General features: G+C 27.4%; 2 protein-coding genes across 4 annotated transcripts in view; both read left to right on the top strand.

The window, feature by feature from the left end:
- LOC100213497 (glycogenin-1) overlaps nucleotides 1–1179 on the top strand; it is a 29112-nt gene extending 27933 nt beyond the window's left edge. The window contains exon 5 of the mRNA XM_065788348.1: nucleotides 7–1179. Coding sequence (XP_065644420.1) covers nucleotides 7–273 — 267 coding nt within the window. The 3' untranslated portion in view covers nucleotides 274–1179. The remainder of the gene's footprint in view (nucleotides 1–6) is intronic.
- Nucleotides 1180–2664: 1485 nt separating this feature from the next.
- Nucleotides 2665–25661, top strand: part of LOC100212308 (palmitoyltransferase ZDHHC3) — a 33394-nt gene continuing 10397 nt past the window's right edge. The window contains exons 1-7 of one of the 3 annotated variants that reach the window (XM_065788349.1): nucleotides 2665–2851; nucleotides 2918–3018; nucleotides 3126–3196; nucleotides 7522–7589; nucleotides 15222–15266; nucleotides 15352–15413; nucleotides 19433–19523. In XM_065788349.1, the coding sequence (XP_065644421.1) occupies nucleotides 2730–2851; nucleotides 2918–3018; nucleotides 3126–3196; nucleotides 7522–7589; nucleotides 15222–15266; nucleotides 15352–15413; nucleotides 19433–19523 (560 nt within the window). In that variant the 5' untranslated portion in view covers nucleotides 2665–2729. The remainder of the gene's footprint in view (nucleotides 2852–2917; nucleotides 3019–3125; nucleotides 3197–7521; nucleotides 7590–15221; nucleotides 15267–15351; nucleotides 15414–19432; nucleotides 19524–25661) is intronic. The other 2 variants (XM_065788350.1, XM_065788351.1) reach the window with 2 other exon arrangements.

The raw sequence follows: 25661 nt of genomic DNA on the forward strand, positions 1-25661 counted from the left end.
ATTTAGGTTTCAAATTTATCTACAACTTCAAACTTATCATTGTCTTTAAATCAGTCTGAACTACCTCCAAGTCAACTGGATGCAGAAAATACTGCAGATGATTCAGATCATCGTCGACAAAAATGGGAGGCTGGTATCCCTGATTATACTGGAAAAGATAAGTTTGAAAACATAATGAAACGTCTAAATGATGTTGTGCAAAGTACAAATATTGCACCAAGTGATGTCGATGCTTTACCTAGTGATGAAAATATTCCTGCAAGCGAAAGCTAAAGAATATGAGTCTTTGTTTTATTTTTAGTTTGGCTTATCATAAAATTTATATAAATTAATTAATATATAAATAAGAATATCCAAATCTATAAATTTCATTTTATTGTATCAAAGTTTGAAATAAAATTGTTTTTGAAAAATAAGATATCAGAAAACAATTCGCAACAAAAAAATGGTGAACAAAAATATTATAAGTAAATTATTTAGTCTTAAAATTGTAGATGTTTGTCTTATAGTATAACGATATAAAGAAAGTTAAAAGAAATTCAACATTTTATATGCTTTTATTGGTTTTTAGAATTGATTTTTTTTATATATGAATTAAAAGGTAATATATTTCAAAAAACAATTTTATAATGCAAGTTGTCTTTGTAACAGTTCTTTCTCCTTTATGAATATTAATATTATTTTTAGTTTTGGTTTATTATTTTGAGTGTATGTTGATTTTATGATAATTTTCTTTTATTTTAACGAGTATATGTTTTTGTTTTAAGTATGCATTGTTTTTATTTTGATGAGTATGTTTTGTATTTTATAAGTTTTTTGTTGTTTTTGATTTTAGCAAACATTTATAGTTTAGATTTTAAATTTTACTATTTGAATTCTTAATGTTGAATGATACTGAAAATGTGCTCTGTTTATAAACATTATTAACTGTTTATAAACATAATTATGTGCATAAATTAAATCAAATTATGCACATAGTTTATATTAAATCGCATTTACATTAGTTTTTGTTTTGTTTCTCAGAACTTAAGGTTTTGCTTCTTTTTATTTCAACTTTTATTTTATAAAGAAGTTTTAATTAAAAAAAAAAAGAAATTTTAATAATCAGATAGCATTAATTATATTTTTTGCAGAATTGTAATTATAATATTTTAAAAAATATATAGTTTATTATAAAAATTTTTTTTTTATATATCTATATTTGATTACTTTACCATTGCAACCTCCTCTCTCTCTGTTATAAATTTGCTAACTAATATTCCTGTTAGAGATACATATAAAATTTTAGATGTATAAATTTCATCATGATTGTCGTCACAATTGGTTTTGTTAACACATTTTTTTCCTTGTTTGAATGGTTTCCCATAATGCTACCAAAACTCCTATGAGTTTCATGTGTTAATTGCTTAATCATAATAAAATGAAATTTCATATAGTTGTTTAAGAAATGAAAATATCTTTAAAGAACTTTGAAATTAGTACTGTCAGTGAATACTAAATATTTTTATTTAAATATTAACTACAGTATTTATATCATCTACAGTGGTGTGAAAAATATTAGAATCATCTACAATATATGCTGATTTTTTAGGTTTTAAAATAGATACAAGTAAAAAAAAAAAATTATGTCATTTTATAGTTACTTTTAAAAATTACAAAAAAAATTTTAACTTTATACTGTCTCAAAAAACTTTATATGATACTGAAATTGACTCTAAAATGTTCAGTTTCCAATTGAAAAATTGATCATAATAGAATCTTAGCATTTTGATTAATTTAATGCAAGAAAAGAAAAAAGAAAAAGAAACATGAAGATTTCTAACAGTTGTGTAAATTGTTATTTTATCAACTGCACCCACTATTTGTAACCACCCACTAAAACTGCACCCAAATTTTAGTGCACCCAAAATTATTGGATTATTGCTTTATGCTTGTATTTTCTTGTATGCAACATAGATTTAAAAAAAAATTAAATCTACATTGAAAAATCTTTACTGGTGAATTTTCACTTATCTGGTGAGTTTTCACCTATCTGTTGAATAAGAATTCAATTCAAAATATAAAGATAGTCAACATACAAAAAAATTCACAGTATAGATAAAATTGCAAAGTCTCATTGATGTTGTTATTAAATGTATGTGTACAGGGCCGATGACACTGGGAGGCCTGCACAGATACATTTAATAACAACATCAATGTGGCCTCTCCCCCCTCCCCCCACATTTTTTCTAAAGTACCTTTTTTTTTTTCTTCAAGAAAATTCTAGATTTAGAGACCTTATTTTAGAAATTGATGATTGTGCCCATCCACTTCAAAACCCATGTTGTCAGCCATGGTGTATATGATCCTGAAATCAAAGAAATATGTCCTAAATTTAAAAATGGTACGCTGAAATGTATTGAAAAGTTTGTTAAACCAAAATGTGCATGAATGAAATGTTTGATATAAACAACATAAAAAATTTACAAATGATTTCACATAAAACCATTGTTTTATGCAAGTTATTGATTCTAAAATTTTTCACACCACTGTTTACAAATACTAGTTATATTATGTCTTAAATGCTTTTGTTGCTAGGATGCTGGTTTTGATTTTCTTTTTTTTTAAATATCTATTTGCAACTTTCATAAAAATTGACTTTTTACCATCAATTGAACAAAGTTTATTATTTAGATATTAGAAAAAATGAGTGAGAAAATTTGAGAGAGTGCTTGTTGAAGTTTGAATGAATGGCTTTTTTTTTCCTAAAAGATCCATGTGGAATAATATGTTTATTAATTACATATAGTAGTATAATATATGCTGACTATGTTGTTCTTGCAGAAATAGTGGTTCCACAGCACGGAGATAGGTATTAAAAATAAATTTTAAAATCTGATATATTTTTTAAATAAATTTCAAAATAAATTTTATCCAGCAAAACATGTAGTATTTCAGGATGTCTTCATGTTGTGGTATTTAATGCTTTACTGTTTTTGCTTTTCTACTCTCATGTCAAAGCTATGCTTACTGACCCAGGTATGTTTTCATACAATAATTTTTTTTTAACTTCCCAACATAATTGTTCCACTGTTTCCTAAAATATCATGGGTATAATAAATCTTTTTAAAAATCTTTTTTAACAGGTTATGTTCCTTTTCCAGAGATAGCTGTAGACTTTTCAGAAACTCGCAGAGGGAGTCGCAAGAAAAATTTGGTTAGTATGTTTTTAGAGGTTTTTTAAAAATTTAGAAAACCTTTTTTAAAAAACCTTTTATTTTAAATGTTACTTCAATAAAATGCTTTTTTTTTGTAAATAACTATTTTGTATTGCATTGCTTTGAAATTTATTTATTTAATTATAAAGTAACTTAAATTTTATTTAGTTTAATTTTCAGGATATTTTCAATGATAATGATCTTCATCATCCCATTCTTAGTGGTACAGGCAGTGGCATGCTGGCTCCAAAAAGCCTATGCGGAATTTTTCTAAAAACCCCTATTTTTGCTTATATATGCTTAGTTTGAAGGACCATAAATATATGAATGTTTTATAACAACATTTAATTTAAAAGAAATAGCATTACATTTCGTTATTAAAAGATCTGGTTTTTATTAGCATTAATATTATTGCTAAAAAATGTAATGATAGATTTCAAATGAAGGTCAAATGTTTAGGAGAACCTAGAAAAATTAATGTTTAATTTTTGAGATAAAAGAAAAATTGGGAGACAGTTAATTGCTAAATCAATATTTTGTGTCAAAAAATGTTTTTATAATGTTAAGTAACTAAACAATGCATAATCCAGGAACTATAAATACTTTATTGGTATTTATATATACCAAGTTTTATTTAAAATAAAAATTTGCCTGAGAACTTGTAAATCTAGAAATTCTTTAAGTGTTTCACTTTTGTTCTGAAACAGTGCGTGTTACTATTTTAAATAAAACGTTATACAAAGTGATTTAGTTGGTAATATTGTTTATACAAAACATTTTAAATTGTATTTACGTTCATGTCCATCAACATTTAAAAGCATTAATTAGACTCTTTTTTTTTTTACTTTTTGTCGTTTAAAGTAATTTTACAAGATGGTCAGGATCCACTAAATCAAAAAAACATAAAATCAACCACTTTACGGGATGGTCTAGATCCATCCCTGAAATAAAATGAATAAGAAATTATTTGCTGATTATTTAAATAATATGTTGAAATAATTTTTTTCGAAAAAACCTTTATAAGATAAAAAGCTTATAGCCCATGCGGGATTCCCGCATAGCTCAATTTTTTCCTGCATATTATGTTAGCTACATAATATAAGGATTTTGTTCCTGTGTCATAAGATTCATAATATAGGGTTTTAACTTTTTTTTAAAAAAGCAATACGCTACTATTACAGGGCTTTTGATCTTGGGGAGGCAGAGGGTGCCTTTTTTTTAAATCCTAAAGTTTGAAGTAATTGAAAAATTTTTTTTTTTTTGAAAGTTTAGATTAGGTTTTGAACTTTGATAAAAGGTTGTATTGAGATATAAGGTAGATTAGAGTAATATGAGCACCTTAAGCGAAAATTGTAATATTTTTAAAAATAATTATATTGGATTCAAAATTTTTGTGAATAAACAATTTTAAGGGATCCCTACTCATGATCCACTTAGATATTTTCATGCAAAAATGGATAGGATTTTCATCTAATATATTTTTCTTTATTAAAAAACTTATTTCATTAATTTAGCACCAAAATTTTGTGCCACAGAAATATTCATGCGTAATAATAATATTTTAATAACGCAAAAAATTTAACAGCGTTTTTAATTAGATGATAGCCGCTAATTACTGCGTATAAATTTACATTAATTTCACTAATTCCTGTTATCACCATATAAAGTCGATTCAAAAATACAAAGCAATTTTAACTTCAATGCTTACATCTAAGAAATCTTAAAGTATGCTCATTTTACCAAGGTACTCATATTACCCTAATCTACATTATCTAAACCTATATAAATATCTAAAAAAAATTTGAGCTATGTTAAAGTTGTTTTACTTTTTCCTTCTAATTTATAATTGCCAAAAGGAGATTTTGATGATGTGATTATGTGTAAGGGTGGTTCATTTGAAATTTTAAACTCCAGTGATTTTATATGAAACGGTATGGCACAAAAGTTTACTTGTTCTTGACTTTTGTCTTTACCTGTTCTTGGCATATGTTCTTGAAATTTGCTGAACTTTTAATGGTGTTCTCAATGACTGATAACAAATACTGTTTTTAATTTTGGTCCTTAGTTATGCTATTGAATTTTTCAATGAATGCTGCATTCTATTCAGCACAGTCATTAAGGCATGATAGTTTGGTGACAGTAAACTTGTTCATATGATATCATTCCAGGCCAGAAAGAAAACTATTATCATATGTAGTTGTTTCAAAGAACACTCAAGATGCTTGACGCTCTGCAAAACTGAATGGCAATACCCGCAGATTAGTTTTACTTAACCAGTCATCAGCATCTGCCGTGACTGGTTAAGTCACTGGTGTGGTTTTATCAAAAATAAATTTTTTGTTTAACCTAACTTTTTGAACAAACGTAACTTAATATTTGTCACTTTTTGAGAATTTTTTTACACAGGTGTTATGTTAATTTTTGTTTATATTTCTTTAAAAATTTTTATTTAATTTTTAAAATTTTAATTAGTTTTATTATCTGCCAGAAGTGTACACTCCTGGTTGCCCGAGAGTACCAGGCGAATGACTTTTGTTTAAGGCAACTAAAAATATTGCTCTGATGCAATTAAGCCACTTGAAAGTGCAATTTATGATTTTTATCGGCAGTTGTAGTTTTTTTTAAATTCAAGAATTCTATAAAAAGAAATGTAACTGTCTAAAATAATAATAAAACTATATATGCTTTTAAAGTCAGAGTGTCAAAGTTTGTTTCCCGCATTTTTTTTTTAATTAAAACATAAGAAAACTGTACAAGCATTTAAGCATATTTAATAAAATACTTCCTAAATAAAAACTAAAAAGTTTTATCATTTAAACAAAAATACTATTTTATTTTTTATTTTTTTACAAATTTTATTTAAGGATTTAGAGATAAAGTAATATAATTAAATTTGGCAAAAAAAATTTTTTTGACAGGCCTTCTTAAGAAGCGTTATGCAGCTCTCTTTTTTTATAAATGTTGAAAGCGTTCAGTTAGGCAAAAAATATTTTTTTTGGAATATTTAAATTATCTCTTAATATCGTTTATGTGATGTTTATTCAGAAAATATTAGGTCGTAAAAAAAAGTATTTAACCGTAACTAAGAATTTTTTAAAGAAACAAGTTGTTTTGTAAAAAATAGTTTTAATTTTAAAAAACTTTAAATTAAATATGATTTTAAAAATTTTAATTTAGTTTTAAAGGAATGTAAAATAGTCAAACGTGGAATGTAAAATTTAGTTTCAAACAAATGCAAAATAGTTTCGTAATTTTTATTAAAGTTTTTTTCTAGTTGTCTGCTTACTAATTCATTTCATAAAATGTAAGTCTCTCCATCATAGATTATCATAGAATATTATAAGGGAAAGGAAATTAAAAATTTTTTTTCTTATAAAAAAGGAGAAGTGCTTTTGGTTAAGAGATTTCTTTTCATTAATATATCGTGTAAAGATCTTTTGGCGTAATACGTTTATGAACATAAATTACGTTTACAAATATCTTATTAGCAACTGATAAAATTTATCTATAAATTGTTTATAATCTTTATTAAAAATACTACATTAAGTATGTAAAAATTAAAGTAAATAAATAAATTGTGATAAACAAACAAAAGATTATGTTAAATAAATTATAAGGAATAAATTATAAGGAAATATAATCTTTTTCAAATACCTAATTTAGATTCTATTAGTAATTTGTGTTAAAATTAGTTTAAATAATGTTTTGGTTTAAAATTAAATTTAATTACAGCGCGATACTTTAAAATACTTTCAAAATATCAATAGTTTCTAAGCTCCTGTAACAAATAAGATGATAATAATTACAACACATTAAAAGCAAAGGGTTTTAAAGTATTTGTAAATTATATTTGTCAATACTTTGTTATTGTAAAAAAAAACGCATATTTTTTTTGATAAAGTAAGCGCTCAATTCAAGTGAAAAACCTAATGGCATTTCGGCATGTGCTTTATATGAAAGTAGAAAAGTGAATGTTATCAATAGTTTACAATATTACTTTTATTTACAGAGATTGTTTCTAGTCTACGCTGAGCCCTATAATGAAAAATGACTAAAATATGCAAGAAAGCCGCTGAATGCGAAAAATTTTTTAAAAAAAAGTGTCTGGCAACTCAAAAAGTTGACTGGCAACCAAAATTAACAAACTGGTTATTTTCAGTCGCCCTTCTGCCAACCAACCAAAAGTTTGAGTGTACACCCCTGTCTGTTAACAATTGAATAAAAAATTTTTTGTAACAATTTCTAAAACTTTTATTTATTTTAAAACTGTTGATGCCTTTTGAATCAATTGTTAGTCATTGTAAATAATATTTTTGTTGTTTAGAATGATGATGACTGGACTGTATGCAGACAATGTGAATTGTTTCGACCACCTAGATCACATCACTGTAGGTTAGATTATAAAATATGTTGAATATTCTAAGGGAGTTTACTTAGCTTTTTTGTGATTTCATAGTCTACTATGTAGCTTTTATGTGTTCATAATCCTAAGTTTAGCTTCTATAGATTTTCGTTTTTCAAACAATTTATCACAAGACAATTTGTCACAGGATAATTCGTTGCAGGACAATATATTGCTATTTGTTGCAGAACTATTCAATGGGAACAACTTGGCGCAAAATAATCAAATAATTTGTAGCAAAAAATACCAAATATATATATTTTAACTGATATACTACTAGATGCGCATTTTTAAGATAAATCGTTTTACAAGATGCACTTTTTTAACATGAACCATTTGAACTTGTCATTTTAGTTCTTGAATTGGATTTTATTGCATGACGGTTTTTAACTAATATATTATGGGTTGGCATTAAGATTGCTCATCCAAACCCTCAGTCAATGTATGTACACTTGGCACATGTATATCCTTGCATGTTCTATCTATTCATGCAATGATTTATATCATCATAACAAATTATCAGCATCTAATTGTCCACGACAAATTGTCTGCGTTGAATTATCCAATGGCGAATTGTCCAGTTACCACATTTTCATAGTCCTATGTATGGTTTTTTTTAAATGCGTTTTTAAAGCCCTGTGTATAGCTTCTTTATGTTTTTATTGTTCTATGTATGGTTTTTTTGTGTTTTCATAGTTTTTTGCATAGGCTCTTTGTGTTTTAATAATCATCTTCAAAATTTAACAAGAAAAAAAAAACAAAGAAGTTATATTTTTAAAGTTTTTTCCTTTTTTCAGTCTAAAGTTTTTTTTTAATATGAATTACTGTTCTAAAATATCAAAGTTCACTTAATAATTTAATGCCAAACTGAGTTTTGCTTCTTTTTATGCAGTAATTAAAGTGCTTTAAGACATCCTTATGGTTTTGTCACAAAGCATCCATTAGGAGCATTTAGCTAAGAAGTTCATGCCTTCTTCCTTACTGATGTTGCAAATATGGGCAGAGCTGGTATTAAACCACAAAGCTCTTCGTATGAAGCAAGCACTAACCACTACATCAAGGCTCCTTATTAATATCAGCAATATATTTGCCTTAACTTTTGCTTTTCATTTATAGAAAAAGAAGTTGTTAAACTGTTGAAAAATAAGTTGTTAAATTTCTACAAGAAAACGTTCCTTTCCTGAAAATTGTTCATTATTGTTATATGTAAAAAAAATTCTGCTCATATTTATGGAATTCCAAAGGTGCATAAATTAAATTCTTCTAAGACTACCATAAACTTTAGATACATTGTATCATCTATTGAAACCTACTAGCCTAATTTCTTAGAGATTTATTATCTCCATTAATAAACACTGAGTTTTGTACATAAGATTCATTTAGCTTTGTTAAAGAAATTTGTCAAATCAATCTCCATAAACATCATTTTTTTTTTAGATTATTCACCTCCTCAAGGCCCGAGGGGGCCACTACAGTCGAGGAAGCTACTCATTTTTTTGTGTTTTTTATTTTTTTAGTTGTTATTCGTGGTGCAACCCTCTCTCAACTCTTTAACTCCGAAACACGATCCTTGCCAAGCAAGGCCGCTGCGCGGAGAAACTAAGTTGAGCGCGGTACTTCCAGGGACATGGTGGGAGTCGAACTCCGAAAATCTCGCTTACAAAGCGAGCGCTCTTACCACTACACCATTTAGTATCATATGATGTAATCAGCTTATATATTGATGTTCCGCCTCAAGAAACCATTGAAATTGCAGATTTAATTTGCTCCTTAATAAAAACATTAATTTAATGACTTTTACTATTTAGCAATTTCCAAAATGATTGATGATGTATGTTTTACTGACATATGCTTATGTGATACATGTTTTACTGACATATGTTTATATGATGATGTATGTTTTACTGAAATATGCTTTGAACATCTGTACAGATGTTATTCATGATGAAAAAGTCCCTTTCGCACTCTGCCTTGCTCACTGTATGATCGTTGATAAAGAATACAGATGTTTTAATCTTAGCAATCTGAGTTGCTCCAATGTTTGAAAAGTATGATCGGATACATGTTTTTGACCAAACTATTTTTTTGTTAAAGAAAAAATTGTTTTTTCAAGTGTGACATTTTTCAATTTTAGAACTTCTGAAGTTGATTCTAATGAAGTTCTTCAAATGCATCATACATTAATGTCAGGTTTTTAAGAAATGATGTGCTTGCAAGTTTCTGAGCAAGGCTTTTAAATTTGTATCTCTCCTTTGAGTCTTTTATTTCTATTTAAAAAATCTGTTCCAATTTGCCACTTCACAAACATATTTTCTTATTAAAGGACAAACTTATGATCAAATCGATGGTGTAGCAATGGGTTCTCCACAAGCACCTGTTTTTGCCAATTTGTTCAGGGGCCATTTTAAAAATGAATGAATAATGATTTTATGGTGTAAAACCAATTGTCATCAATGTAAAACAAACAATACATTGATAACAATTGTATAAAAAAACCTATTCTAGTCTTCACACTAATTTTTATTGTTTCATTTTTTATAATTTTTTCATTTTTGTACAGAGTTAGTTTAATCAAGTGCTTAATTGATAGAATGTTTAAATTAATAGTACTAAACTTGGGTTTAATTTCGACATAAACAAACTCTTTAAATATTTCAAATAAATATGTACTAAATAATCTTGGCTACTTTCAAAAATATATAACTCTTATTTAAACAAGATTAACACAAATACTCCACCACAACCAAAAATCAAAGAATCCTTGTTTTTTATAAACTACCGTTTTTGGGCAAAAATCTCTGATTTAACTAAAAAAAGACTGGTTTCAATTGCTAAGAGATAATGCTGTTCACAAAATATTGTTATAATATAATAACAATAAAAATATTGTTGCAAATATTAAATTAGCATTTACCTCACTGAAAATTTCTAAGTTCTTTTCTTCTAAAGATTCTAATCCTCTAGTGTTCAAATTGTTCTTGTTCTATAAATTTGTATGTGCATGATGTTATGTAGGCGAAACTACATGCCATCTCAAGATGCGGATATCTGGACATTACAAGAGGGACAAAAATTCTCATATCTATAAACATCTCCATGCTATATTTTTTCATGCAAGTAAATGAGTGTTTGAATTAAAAGTTTTTCTGTTTTTGATTCAGCATCTTATAGATGACTTTCTGTGCAACGTCACATCTTTTTGTAAATAACATGTGTGCGCATACTTGTATGCAAAAAAAATTAAAACTTTACAAGTATATATTCATAAGTAAACAAGTATACATTCATAAGTAAACAAGTATACATTCATAATATTTACAAGTATACATTCATAATATAAATACACTTTATAAGTGTTATTTGCATTTGTTTTTATATCCTTAAATAAAATTTTGTCTTATAATTAGTTACATAAAAAATGTAATTAATTACATAAATAATTTGTTACATTTTTTTTTTTACATTGTAAAAATAAAATTTTTAAAATTATTTTTATAAATTTTGATTGCTATTTAAAAACTTTTATGTATATATTTTATGTTCTTCAAATTTTATATTCAGATTGATTTTGTAAAATAATAACAACAAAAATTCTTACAAGCTTTTTCAATTCATACGGCTTTTAAAAAGTCTTTTGAAATTTAATAAATAACAACATCGTAATTGAATATTTTTAATAAATAACAAATAATTGAAAAAGCTTATAAGAATTTTTGTTGTTATTATTTTACAAAATCAATCTGAATATAAAGTTTGAAGAACATAAAATATATACATAAAAGTTTTTAAATAGCAATCAAAATTTATAAAAATAATTTAAAAAATTTTATTTTTACAATGTAAAAAAAAAATGTAACAAATTATTTATGTAATTAATTACATCATCGTAATTGAATATTTTAAATAAATAACAACATCGTAATTGAATATTTTTAATAAATAACAACATCGTAATTGAATATTTTAAAGTAGTAGTAGTTTAGCATCCAAAGTGCAGTGGTTTGAGAATATTGCCAAATATTGACCAATAATATTGCCAACCTAACACCTAATATTGCCAATTGTAACAAGAAGTAGTAACAAATCTACAAAAAATGGTAGAAAAGTTAGTAGCAAATGATAAAGACCTAGTTTTAGAAAAATTATAGAATTGTAAAAAAATTAGGTTATTTTAAAAACTTGAACAAAATGAGTTCAGTACAGTACAAAAAAATGATGAAAAGATTTTTAAACCAGACAATAGATAAATTAAAAGTAATACCCTCCTATAAAATGTATTTAGGTTTTTCATCTGTAAATAATAATATAATGCTTTTCTATAAATTTGCTTATAAATAATCAGGGTGGCCAGCAGCTTGGACATCCTGATAAAGTCAGGAAATTAAATAAAGTATGCAAAACTCAGGGAATTTTGATTGATTTTGTTGCAAACTATAAGTTATTATTTTAATTGACAATCAAAATAAGATTGCAAAAATGTATTTTTAAAGTCTTATGATAAAATCATTATTTAAAAGTCAATGAGAACACTCGTAAAGCAAGTTTATGTTTTTAGGTAAAAGTATAGGGCCATGTGAAATTTTTTGATTTGTTTGTTAAAGTTTTAGAGAAAAGTCATGGAAAATGAACATGAAAATTTTCCTGCCACCCTGATTATATAAGTTTATATTAATAAACTACACTCATATTAAAATGATCAAAGGCATTCATACTCAACATGGTATGATCTAACAAATTGAGTGATCTTCACAGTCATATAATTAACAGGAAACATTTTATAAATCAAATTTTTCTATTCATGAACATTATGTAAAGGAATATTAAAAAGCAGATTTTGCATCCAGATAGTTGTAGTCTTTTGTAAAAGCTATGATTTTTAATGTTGCCCCAGTAGTATTTTTAATATCAAGCCCCTGTGTAGTGAATTAATAACAGTAAATTAAAACTCAAGCTGGTATAGAAGGCTTTATTCAGCAAATTAATAAGTATATAACCTAAAGATGCAATCATATTATTTTTCATGAAAAAAACACAACAGTTATCGAGCAGCAGTAATGGATAAGAATCAGTATTAGGTCAGCAAGAATATAGCCACCAGGTTTAAGTTTCTGATACAAGTTTATGCTAATGTAGTAATCTGTCTGGTACACAATCACCCAGTCAGGAGATAAAAAACTAGTTGCCCCAGCTAGTTATTATGTACCAATTAGATATTTAATGGTATTGATGTGTTAAACTAAACCAAGTTTGCTATAGTGAAGTTAAATTTTTATTATATTGTGCTTTATAAGCACAGAATAAAGATAGTCCTCCTACATCAAGTGAAAGTGAAGTAAGTTTTAACTTTTTAAGGAGCTACATTACCATTTAAGATAAGTCTGAGAAATAATTTTTTTGTTCATCTGATGTTAGATTTTGGTATGAAATATGTTCACTTTGTTCAAATCAAGCTTATTTTTCAAGTTCAATATTTGTATTAATTGAAAGTAAAAAGTTTAAAACTCTGCTTTATAAAGCTTGTGTTGACCATAAATCCGAAGGTTATTTATTATTAGGTAGTTTAGTGTCATAATTTATTTTTTCAATCTAATCAAGCTTTATATCGTAGATGATAATGTTGATAAGGATCCTCGTTTATATACTTTAGCATACTTTCCTCTTCTCTTTTTTGGATCAAACTAGAAATTGGAGCAACTTCAATGTTATCTATTTCTTTAATCCAGTCTCTACGTCATGGATTTCCTTTATCCTTCATCCATTCTTCTTATTTTAAAAGCTGATTTTCCAAAAGAAACTTTATAGATTTTAGATCCACATTAGTTTTCACATCTTTTTGAGTAACTAATGATGTAACAACTGGTTGAAATAATTTAATTCTTGTTAAAAAAACAATAAGTGAATAAATTTCCTAACAAAACATACAAATATCTTAATGTTTTTGCTGGAAATTTCTGATTTTTTGTTTTTTCTGCCTTCAATTATGCGCGTATAATTTTTTGAAAACAAAAATGTACACATTCACAAGTCATCTATAGATTTGAGTTAAAACTTAAAGAAAGTATTTTCATAGAACGGTTAAAACCTGGTATGAATAAACAGGTTAACCATGTTGAAATGACACCTGTTTAGCTGTTACTTTCTATACATATTGCGTATCTTTTTAACCTATTCTTTTGTTATTTCCTATTTCTTTAGTATGTCATGTTAAACTTTTCAATTGATTTTATTGTATTTTTATAAGTATATTATTAGTTTGTACATAAATAATTAAATTTTGTATTGTTTTTTTAACACCTTTATTGGTATTTTAACAAGTTTTAAAAATTTAATTTTAACCACTTAACGAACCTATTAATTTTCAAAAGTGTGTCAAAAACAAATCTATTTTTTTTTTTAATTGATTTTACTGTTTTAACCATGCAAAAAAGGAAAATAATAATAATTAATAAATTTTAATATATTTTAATAATTTATGACCTTCCTAATTGACCTTTGAAAACTTGCTCGACATATGTCGAGCATTGCAATATTGCATAAAATTCTTGAAAAATTGAAGTGAACCTAGTTGCAAACTTAATTTCCTCTATTTCTAAACAATAAAATTTTCTGCAATGCATACCGATTTGTTTCAGTGACAATAATATTGATTAGTTCATCGTCAAAATATAAATTCAAAAAGTCTAATGCATTTCCATCAGCAGGAATATTTTGGTTGCCGAAAACAAATGGAAACCTAGGATGAGGTATCGTTGGTTGAGGTTCAATTTGCCATGCACGCACGTCTGCAAGCGTAGGCTCATCTTCTTCAGAATCATCGTCTGAGAAACCTTCACTGTCACTGGAATCACTCCTCTCATCGTCAGACGAACTAACATGAACTGAGTCGGTATCGCCCAATAAACTTCCTTCGTCACTGTCGGAATCCATCATATTTATAAGTAACACAAAAAATGGGCACAAATAATTCAACAATGCAGGTTACACAACAGATAATTCATGCAAAATTATCAATCACTTAAAAAAAAGTCACGAAACAATGCAATGCACTTCCAACCGCCCATGTGTAAACACTGGCGCGTGGCAGTCATAAAAAGAAGAGTTTATCGTACAGGAAGCGCATCAGATATCATAATAACCAATCAGAAGCTTTGCTCGACATATAGCGAGCTAGCTCTCAAAGTATACCAATTTTTGGTAATGCTCGACATATCTCGAGCAAATTTTTTTTGGCTAAAAAAGTTTGCTCGACATATGTCGAGCAAATTCGTTAAGTGGTTAACCGAAGATGAGTAGTGTAAAATTAAAAAATTTGACTTGTTTGTGTGTGTGTGTGTGTGTGTGTGTGTGTGTGTTTGTGTGTGTGTGTGTGTGTGTGTGTGTGTGTGTGTGTGTGTGTGTGTGTGTGTGTGTGTGTATATATATATATATATATATATATATATATATATATATTAAGTCATCTGTTAATCGTTATCTCGCTCTATAAACTTTATTTTTTCTCTTCTAGTAACTTCCAACTCTAATAGTGGTTGCTTGCAGCCTTGTGGAGGTGTAAATAATGAAAAAAAAAAAAAAAAATTATACATCATAAGAAAATTGCTTTAAATTTTTTATATCTCTAGAGTTTGTAGAAGATGTGTGCGCAAAATGGATCATCACTGCCCTTGGTAAATTTTCATTAAAATCTTTTTGAAAATATTATTTCTAATTTATATATTATTATAGTTTACTAGTTATTTTTTTTTTTTTTAGGATAAACAATTGTGTTGGGGAAAGGAACCAAAAATACTTCATACTCTTCCTTTTTTATACAGGTGTTATTTTTATTATTTTTATTTATTTAAAAAAAGTTGATTTTTTAAATAAAAAAAAGGATTTATCTTTTTTTGTCTTCTGTCATCATTTTTGCAGTCAATATGTCTAGGTACTTTATACAATATGCTATGCATAATAAAGTTTCTTTTTTCCAATTGCTGAAGCTCGGGAGAAAGGAACAAAAAAATTTAAAATTTTTTAAAGTTACTCAGAAAGTTAACTTGAAATCAATCTTAAATACTTGAATATCTTAGAATTACTGTCTTTTAAAATAGATAATTGTGATTAAAAATTTTACTCTAGCTTTTGCACTAATTTTATGCTTTTTAGGCTTATAATGTTTTTATGTTTTGTAGACTTGTCAAGTTTTTATGTTTTGTAGACTTCTCATATTTTTATGTTTTTTAGACATATCATGTTTTTATGTTTAGTAGACTTGTCATGTTTTAAGGCTTAACATTAGTCTTTGACAGGAAAGGTGTGCAATGGCATGCCATTTCTGATCACACATTTAATTTTTGAAATAAAGTATAAGGTAATAAAGTAAGAAATTTCTTTTAATGGTTGTATGCTATAAAACATTTTATCTAAATTATCGAAAGGTATTATATAGTTAAAAAGTGTACTTTTTAGGGTGAATGTAAATGTTTTTAAAACAATTTGTACAGTTAATTTTATAAACAACATTGAAAACAGTTGTTTCAGTAAACTTTTTGAGGAATACATAAATTCAATTGTCGAAAACATAACAAAGTTATTTTTTTTATGCTTTGTAAACTTTCTAATGAAATGATTTTACAATAGGCTAAATGTTTTAAAATAAAAATTTAAACTGCTAATAAATAAATTATCTTAGAAAGTTAAATAAAATTTTTATTTTAAAAGTATTTTTATTTTAATGATGGGTGTAAATGTTTTAAAGCAATTTGTTTCTTAATTTTATTATATTATATACAACCGAGACAACAAATATGTTTCAATGAACTTTTTTTAAAAGTTCATAAATTTCGGTGTAAAACTTGATGATAACACTGCCCGACAGTGATTTTGTTTTGGAACCAAAATTATTTATTTCTTATGTATTTCCATCTGTTAAGTTCAAAAACAACATTAAAAATGACATATTAGCTCTAGTTTAAGAAATAAAAGCAAAAAAAAAGCGTATAAATTTTCATTATTTGAAAAAAAATTTTTATTTGTTTTTGACTATCTATAATGTTTTATTCATGTTTAAAACTTGTGATATTAGTTATGTGTGTTTGCTAAAGTTTCTGGTCTAATCTATTCTTAATTTTTTTTTTTCATTTACTAGTGTTAAATTTGACAAATCTACATGCTAAGGAAGTGTGTAAATTTAGTGGACAATTTTTGTTACATTTGTGGTGAAAAAACATTTTCCTCACAGAAAAGACCTATGACACCTCTTGCGAAGACTGCTTACCAGCATTACTTCGATAGGTAGGGGACCAGGATAGTTCATGGGCTTCACATATATACTGTAGCTCTTGTTCGGTTACACTATGAGAATGGCTGAAAAATAAAAATAAAATCTTTCGCTTTTGCTGTTCCTATGGTATGGAGGGAGCCTAAAAACCATACAAGTGACTGTTGTTTCAGTTTAACCCCACCCATTATAGTTTGTCAATGAAGAAAATAAGAACAGGCAGGTTTGTCAATAAAGAAAATAAGAACAGTTAAATATCTGAATCTTGCATCTGCCATCAACCTATTCCACATTCGGATAGTTTACCAGTTCCTACTCCACTATAAAGTTGTGAGTTAGAAGCAGAAAATGAAGGCAGAAATGAAGTAGAAATAGTGGAAAAAGAAGAAAACAAACCTTCCAGTTCATATGAAAGAGACTTATATAAACGTGAAAGTTCTCTTCAACTCAATTAATTACAATCAACACAAATGGAAAATTTGTGGTGATCTAAAAGTCATTGCTATACCTTTAGGAATGCAATTAGGGTATACTAAGTACTGCTGCTTTATGTGTATGTGGGACAGTAGAGAAAGAATTTCACATTATATAAAAGAAGACTGGCCTGCAAGAAATCTCAACGCAGATGAAAAAAATGTTATTGCTGAATCACTCGTGGATCCAAAAGATGTTCTTCTTCCGCCATTACATATTAGGTTGGGTTTAATGAAAAATTTTGTCAAAGGTATGAACAAAGAACGACAGGCTTTTAGTTATTTAAGAAACAAATTTCCAAAAATAAGTGATGCAAAAGCTAAAGAGGGTATTTTTGTTGGGCCACAAATACGTCAACTTATGAAGGATCCTGCCTTTGACGAAGTTTTGAAGGAGCGAGAAAAAGACACTTAAGGGAGTGGTTTGTGGATTTTTAGGCAACAAAAGAGATGATAACTACATTCAATTGGTAACAGTACTTCTGCAAAAATACCATCAACTTGGGTGTAACATGTCCCTCAAGATTCATTTCCTCCACTGACACCTTGACTTCTTTCCCTCCAGTTCTGGAGCTGTTAGTGATGAACATAAGGAAAGGATTCACCAAGTTATTTCTGTAATGGAACAAAGATATCAGGGTTGTTGGAATGAGGCTATGCTTGCAGATTACTGTTGGTTTGTGTGTAGGGATGCTACAGAACTAGTCTACAAAAGGAAACCGAAAAGATTACGATCTTGTGATGATATCCCATAATTATTTTTATACCTCATAGCCTGATGATCATGGTTTCTTTTTTTAAAACTGTTAGAATATATCTGTAATAAAAAAAACCAAACGTACTTTAAATATTATTAGAATATGTAAATCATATGTCATATTTCTCTGTTGCAAATTAACTGAAACAAAAATTTATTGATATTGTATATTTCAGAAACTAGAGCTAATAAAAAATTCTCATTGTCATTTTCTTTTTTCTCAGCCCAAAATTAGTATCATTTGAATAAAATTGCTAAAGATACAAAAAAAAAATTTTTTTTGTGTCCAGTGTAATATGCAGAACTTTTAAAAAATTGTCGCAATAAAAATAAAGGCTGTGCTAAATTAGTAACAGAAAGGTTTGCACACAGAACATCAGTCATAAAAAAAAATAACTTTTCAGACCATATTTTACACTCTCATACGCACGCAGTAGCTGTCGATTGAGTGAAGCCAAGTAAAAACTTACAATATTACCAATTCCAACAATTTTATTTTGTTAAAAAACAACTTTGAAACTAAAAGATCACAAACTCATAAATTAATATTCTTACATAAAGTTTAATTGCAACATTTAAAAAAATATTTTTGTCTATAGCTATGCTGTAATCAAATAATCATAACTCCTTTTCTTAAGAGAAAGCAAAAAATCCAATTAAATTTTTTGCTAACCTGAAATTGGTTAGGTGTACGGCACCTTTGCGACCACCTTGAATCCGTTGAATTTTGCAGGCTGCTACTAGAATGCTGTTGCAATATTATAATCCAATGCAATAGTTAAAATACATAAAACTGCTTCAAATGTTAGAAACCTTCTAAAGAAAAGTTCATATAAAAATATTCGTACTAGAAACTCACAAAGACCTCAGGGATTGCATTATAGTATCATCTATGATAACTTTTAAGTTTTAAATTAAAATATTTAAACTTTCATCGCATTATAATAATTCTACTTTAGGCTTATTATTTGTACTTGCATACAAGCAATGTGCTCACATATTGAATGTTAAAATTTTATCTTACATATTGAATGTAAAAAGTTTGTCTTAAATAATCATTAGATGATCATTAGATGTAAGTTTTTTTCTATTTAAAAATGTTTGCCTAATATTATAAAAACATTGGAAAACATCAAAGTTCTAAATGTATTCAACCTTAACGTAATTATAAACATTAAAACACAATTTTCTATTAGAGTTTTAATTTTTTATTTATTCAGATTTGTTTGCTTTTTTATAGATTTTTATATGTGGTCAACCTTTCAAAAAAAAAAGCCTTTTCTATACACAATTGTTATCATTTTTTTATGTTTTTTATGCTTATCATCTTTTTATGTTTTGTAGGCTTATCGTGTTTGCATGCACTTATTTTAATAGCAACTAGTTGGAATGATACAATTCCTGAGCAAAATGAAAGTCAAAATACATATCATAGGTAAATATGCAGGTATAATTGCAAAATGAAACTAATTATTGACTATTTTAACATTAAAGATAATTTTATTTTTAAATCAAGTATATTTAGGGTTTGCAATCCCCATTCGTGGGATTCCAAAATCCTGGGATCCTGTCTAGTTTTATAACCCTGAATTCCCGGGATTATTTAAAAAATATCTTGGGATTTAGAAATTATAAAGTTATGATTAATACCTGCATTTACTGAATATTACCTGTGTTTAAATTGTGTCAAATAAAACAAAAGCTATAAAACTTAATACCAATTCAATGCAATGTTTTCATTATTGATTTATAAGTTTAAAGTACGTTTAATTAATCTTAAACATTTTGATTATTGCTGGCGCATTTATTAGGAAATAGTAAGTATTTATTTAAATCTGTTGGACTTTAAAAATTCAACGTAATAAGAAAGTTATAATCGTTAATAAATTTATATATTTTAGTTGAAACCGTTAATTCAGATTTTTTTTATTTAATTAAGATACCATGTCAAATTTCATAGAGTTTAACAGCAAAACCCCTATATATAAACATTTTCTGTGCAACAAAGAAAGTGAAACATCAATGTATAAACTAAGCCATTGCAAAAAATTTTGAAAATTACTGGCAGATCAACAAAAGCTCTTTATTCGCATCTACTTCAGTTACATAAATAAATTTAAAAGCAGAACTGGCTCGTTCTCCGACTTTGGAAGGAGTAAAAAAAGTAAAATTAGTTTATATTTTTCATCGAATATAAAGAAGACAACTGATGTCTTTTAGATGTCTGATGTGCTTGCAAGATTAACAGCTAAAGATGGGATTTTGTTTAATGTAATATGCACTTCTATTGGTATACATGTTTTCTGGATTGGCTACGAGGCAATTTGTCAACATACCTAAATCTCCTAACACTGTTAGTTGTTGGTCCTAGATTTCTCTAACAATCTAAAGAATGTTATAAGAAGTGAATTAAAACAAATAATTAACAGTTGAACTAAGTTTTCAATTTCTTTTAATGAGTGGATTTGATTCAAAATACCCTTTATTTCAGACAATTAATGGGATTTAGGTTTAGTAAAGATTGCAAAGACAGATTATATTGAAAAGTGTGTAATTTTAATTAAAGAACTGTTTGGTTTCTTAAGAATAATATTGAGTGTATGATGACAGACAAAACCAAAAATAATGAAAAAAGTTGGAAAACTATTACAGATTAATCAACAGCTATGCTTTGCTTGGAGTATTCAAATGGCTATTTTTCAGTTTTATCTAATACGTCAGCATCAATTTGTACACAGAGACAGTCAAGGAAGTTGATGATCATATTGAAAATTTGGAAAATGAAACTGAATTTAATGAAAGCTGTGAATCAGATAGGAATGATGATGGTGATGAGAGTTGCTTCATAGTGGATAATCAAATAATTAAAAATATAATAAGTACAAACAAAGCAATTGGTCCTGTGATTAATAAAGTTAAAAAAATTGAGATGGTTTTTAAAAGATCACCAAATGAAAATGATGACTGTCTACAAAAATACGTAAAAAATGACTTGGGAATAAACCTTTAATCAAAGATTGTAAAACAAGATGGAATAGCTTACTATCAATGCTTGAAAGGTTTTATAAGTTATAAAATTCTATAAAAAAAGAACTTGTTGATATCAGTATTAATGATTCTATAAAAATGTTTCATAATGAGTATGAAATTGTTTCTGAACTAGTGAATGTGCTAGTTCCAGTAAAAGCAGCAGTGGAAGCACTTTGTCGACAAGATGCAAACCTTATAACTTCTGACATGGAGAAAACAATTTAATGCCCATAGGTGAAGTTTTTGAAACATCTTCAAATTTTAAAAATAAAAATATAATGTTGAAGCTTCTAGATAGATTAAATGTAACATATTTAAATCACCCAACAAATTCTATGGACAACATTGAAGATTTAGTTTGTGAAAGAGATGATGAAGTAGCATAAAGCGCAGATAATGAAATGCTGAAAATTATTAGCAAGCAACTAAATTAAGCCCTAGAAAAAGGTTTTCCAACAATACCCAGAAATTCTTTGTCAAGAATTTCTGGGTATTGTTCGGGGTAGTCTTTAAAAAGTTTATGAGCTTCTAATGATGAATAAACCAACGAGCATAGAGTCAGAAAGAATATTTCTAACTCTTCGCATTCTCCACAAGACTATTTTGCAATAAAATAAAAAACTCGCTACGTAAAAGTGGTAATAGTTTAGATATTAGCAATATAGCATATTTTCTAAAGGCAAAATAAATAACTTTATGTACAAATTTTATTCATTTTACTGCAATATACTCCCTCTGTTCCCAAATACTGTTCCGATTTGCATTCAACATAAAGAATTATTGAAAAAAAAATTAAGTTCAACACATTTTTTATATAAAATATAGATATTTTTCTATAATGTTATAAACAATTTATTCCGATAATACTATATAATACCATCACACCATTAATTTCTAAAAAGGATGTGTTTTTTATGAAATATTCTGTTCCAAAATACTGTTCCGATTTGATAAAAATGAATTATAAACTTAAAAATGTTATAAAATTTCATTGTTTTTAGTGGAAAAAAGAAAATAGCAACAGCTTTTTAAATGTTCTTAGCCTGTAATAAATTTTTTAATATTGGTTAAAACCATTTTGTTTAAATACTTTATGCTCAAAAGATGACTTTATTGTTTCTGACAAAAACAATGGTTTAATAATAATAGAATAACACGACTTATTGTCTGTAACAAATATAGTCAGGTGTTTATTTTGTGGCCTTTTAATTAAATTTTTTTACTGCAGTAAAAATATATTTTAAATTTAGAAACAGCTAGCATAATTTATGTTACTTTAAAAATTTGCAACTAAGTTTTTGCATAATGAATAAAAGAGATACACTTGAACCTACAAACGAGCAATGTAGAGTGATTTACGATGAGTTGCCATCCCTATCATCCTAAAAAAAGGTTTAATTAAAAATACTGTTGAAAAATTTAGTCTTTGTACTAAAATAATCAGTAACCTTTGGCATCGTGGACAAGAAAGTATGGCATCAAACCTGTGCTCCAAAAAGAAGGGAAGATATGGACGAAAAAAGAAAAGTCATCAACTGAAAGGAAGAATCAATAAAATCCCTTTGAACAAGCATAAAACCATTCGATCATTGGTAGGATCTTTAAATATTCCAATAACAACCCTTTATCGTTGACTTAAGACTTGATCTGAGAGTGTGCACGTCAACTGTGAAACCTTTTTTAACAGATCACAATAGGAAGCATCGTATTGAATTTATTCTTTCTCACTTACAATTGTTTGCAAAAGGTACAAATAAGTTTGTAAATATGTTCAACACAATTCATGTAGATAAATGGTTCTGTTTGACAGAAGAATCAGGATGGTACTACTTGGAGATTGATGAACATGTAAAAATCCCATCGACATGTAAAATCAAAGAATTTTATCATAAAAATTATGTTTCTGGCCGCTGTTGCTGAGTCCAAGGAACAAATCCCATTCAAAATGGTCTGGAAATCATATTGAAAGGAGTCAAACTATTTTTATACAACAGGACAATGCAAAACCGCATATAGCCATTGATGATTCAGATTTTATGGTAAACGCGTCTCAGGATGAATTTGATATTCGTTTAACTTGTCAGCCATCAAAATGCCCAGATATGAATATCCTAGATTTAGGATATTTTAGAATATTACAAAGTAAATATTTCAGTAACAGCCCAGGGCCGTCCCCAAGAGATTTTAATAGGGCGGGGGGGGGGAGGAAGATGACGTATCTGTTTTTTGCTGACTAAACCCCAAAAAATTTTTGACCGACTGCCATCTATAGATCCAATTTTGTCGACTCCAGTGTCCAATTTGCCAATGAATAAAATTCATAGGAGGGCTAAACACCCCCCCCCCCCACCCTACGCCTTGTCCCCGTTGGGGCGGCCCTGTAACGGTCCCACCAATGTTGATGAGATAGTCAATCTTGTACATAAAATATTTTACGAAAGGGAAGGTGGTACGCTTAAAAAGTTTTCTGATCGCTTCAAGACTGTATGTCAACAGGGTCATTCCATATAAGATGAGCCAATTTTTCGAAAATTTCCCAGGTTACCATCTCAGGTTTTCTTTAAATTTACACCCCTTATAGGCTTTATGGAAAAAAGATTTCCCTAAAATTTCAACTCATTATCTTGAAGCATTCTAAAATTATGGCAATTTGAAAAATTAATGTCTTAGCCTATTTCTAGCAATTTGTCTTTTTCAAAAAACTCTCATTTTCAAATCCACATAAATAAAAAACCATCTTAAATACTTAAAAATCAATCTTATTGCAGTAATCTACCTCAACTTTTGAAAAAATAAAAATTTATTTTACAAAAATAATAATTTTTGGCCATCTTGGAATTCAAAATTATAAAAAAAAAAAACACTTTAAAGAAAAAAATTTGAATACTAATAAAGTAAATGAAAGCGGAATACACAAGCAATTGTGAAAATTATGTTATTTTATGAGAATATAGGTGGTAGTCATCATTCATGATAAGTTTTGTAACATTGGATTCAAAATTATAGAAGTTAGAGACCCTCCTAAAAAAGCCTCCAGCCTTTAAATGGTAAAATTAGGTCCATTTTAGAACTCAAAATTACCTGGGTGTCCAGTAAATTTAACACTTGAAACTTTTAGGAATGTACCTTCAATATAAGAAGAAGAAATACAGAAAAAATAATTTTAAGATGTTTTGTAGCTGCTGAGATATCTGAACTTAAACTTTATCATAACAGGATTCTGGAACTCAAAATTGGCCATTTTGAATTTGTTATATAGTCAATATCTTTAAAACCAATCAACATTTTAATATAAAAATTTGTTTATTTATTCTTTTTTAAACAAGGAGTTTAAAAATAAATTTTAAAAGAAAGATATCTGTACATAAAGGCTTATATTTTTCAAATATATGAATAAATTTGAAATTCAAAAAAAAGCCAAGAAATAAATTACAATAAAAGAATAGGGAAAATAAAATAATAAAGAATAAATCTTGTTCTAAAAATAATAGTTTAAATATTTTTGTTAAACATTTCAAAACTTAATGATATTTCTTCAAATTCTTGCTCGGAAAGTTGATAGCTTCTTGCTAATTGACATTGTGCAACCAGAGTATTTACTTTAAATAAAATTTATACAACAGGAACCCAACATTTGTCTTCTCGCCTGGGCCATTTAAAGTTTACTCCATTTTGTTGCATAAATTTGTATAAATATCTGAATCATCTGCAATTTCTTGTACAATTCCATTGTACCATTCATTATCATAGATACATGAAAGATATATTCCAGCATGCAAATCACCTATGCGGTCCGAAGTCTGGCCTTCTTCATTATTAGCTGCATTAACAGTTGTAAAACATGTATCACCTGATATATGTTTCATTTCTAGTTTTCCATCATTACATAGTATAAAACAGTGATATGAAAACATTCTTCGAAATTTTTTAGAATTAAAATAGCGGTCATCAAGCTTAGCATTTTCTATATGATCTGTTATATTAGTTTCAGAAATACTAATGAATTTAATACCTATTATATTTTCCGTACACAATTTAAACATTTTACTGACAGTTAATATTTGGTTATTTTGCAGGCTAATCCTTGCTACAAGTCTTTTTACGGTTCACCAATACCATCACATGGACTTTTACCATAACGTGTTGCAAAAAAATGCCACTCAGCACGTATTCCATAGTCATGAAAATGATGACATAGATTGCTAAGAGTTTTATAGTTTTTGTATTGGCTACCTGCTCCATCACTAAAGTAATAACATAAGGTCAAGTTCAGCAAGACAATTTTTATATCTTCTAAAACTCTAGCTAAAAATGCATCAACAGCATTAACGTCATGTTGCATACAGTCAGATATTATGCAATAGTTTATTGGTTTGAGTTTATTTTCAAAATCTTTGTTATACATAACAAATGGATGAAGTGTTGTTTGGCTGTTATTCCGATGAAATCCTGGACTGCATTTTGTTCTATAAAAATATAATTTTCTGCAAAATCAAGCAAAATAATAATTTGGTTTTGTTGAAGATTTTCTTTCAGAATTCGA

Source organism: Hydra vulgaris, chromosome 01 (assembly GCF_038396675.1).
Source record: "Hydra vulgaris chromosome 01, alternate assembly HydraT2T_AEP".
NCBI lineage: Eukaryota > Metazoa > Cnidaria > Hydrozoa > Anthoathecata > Hydridae > Hydra > Hydra vulgaris.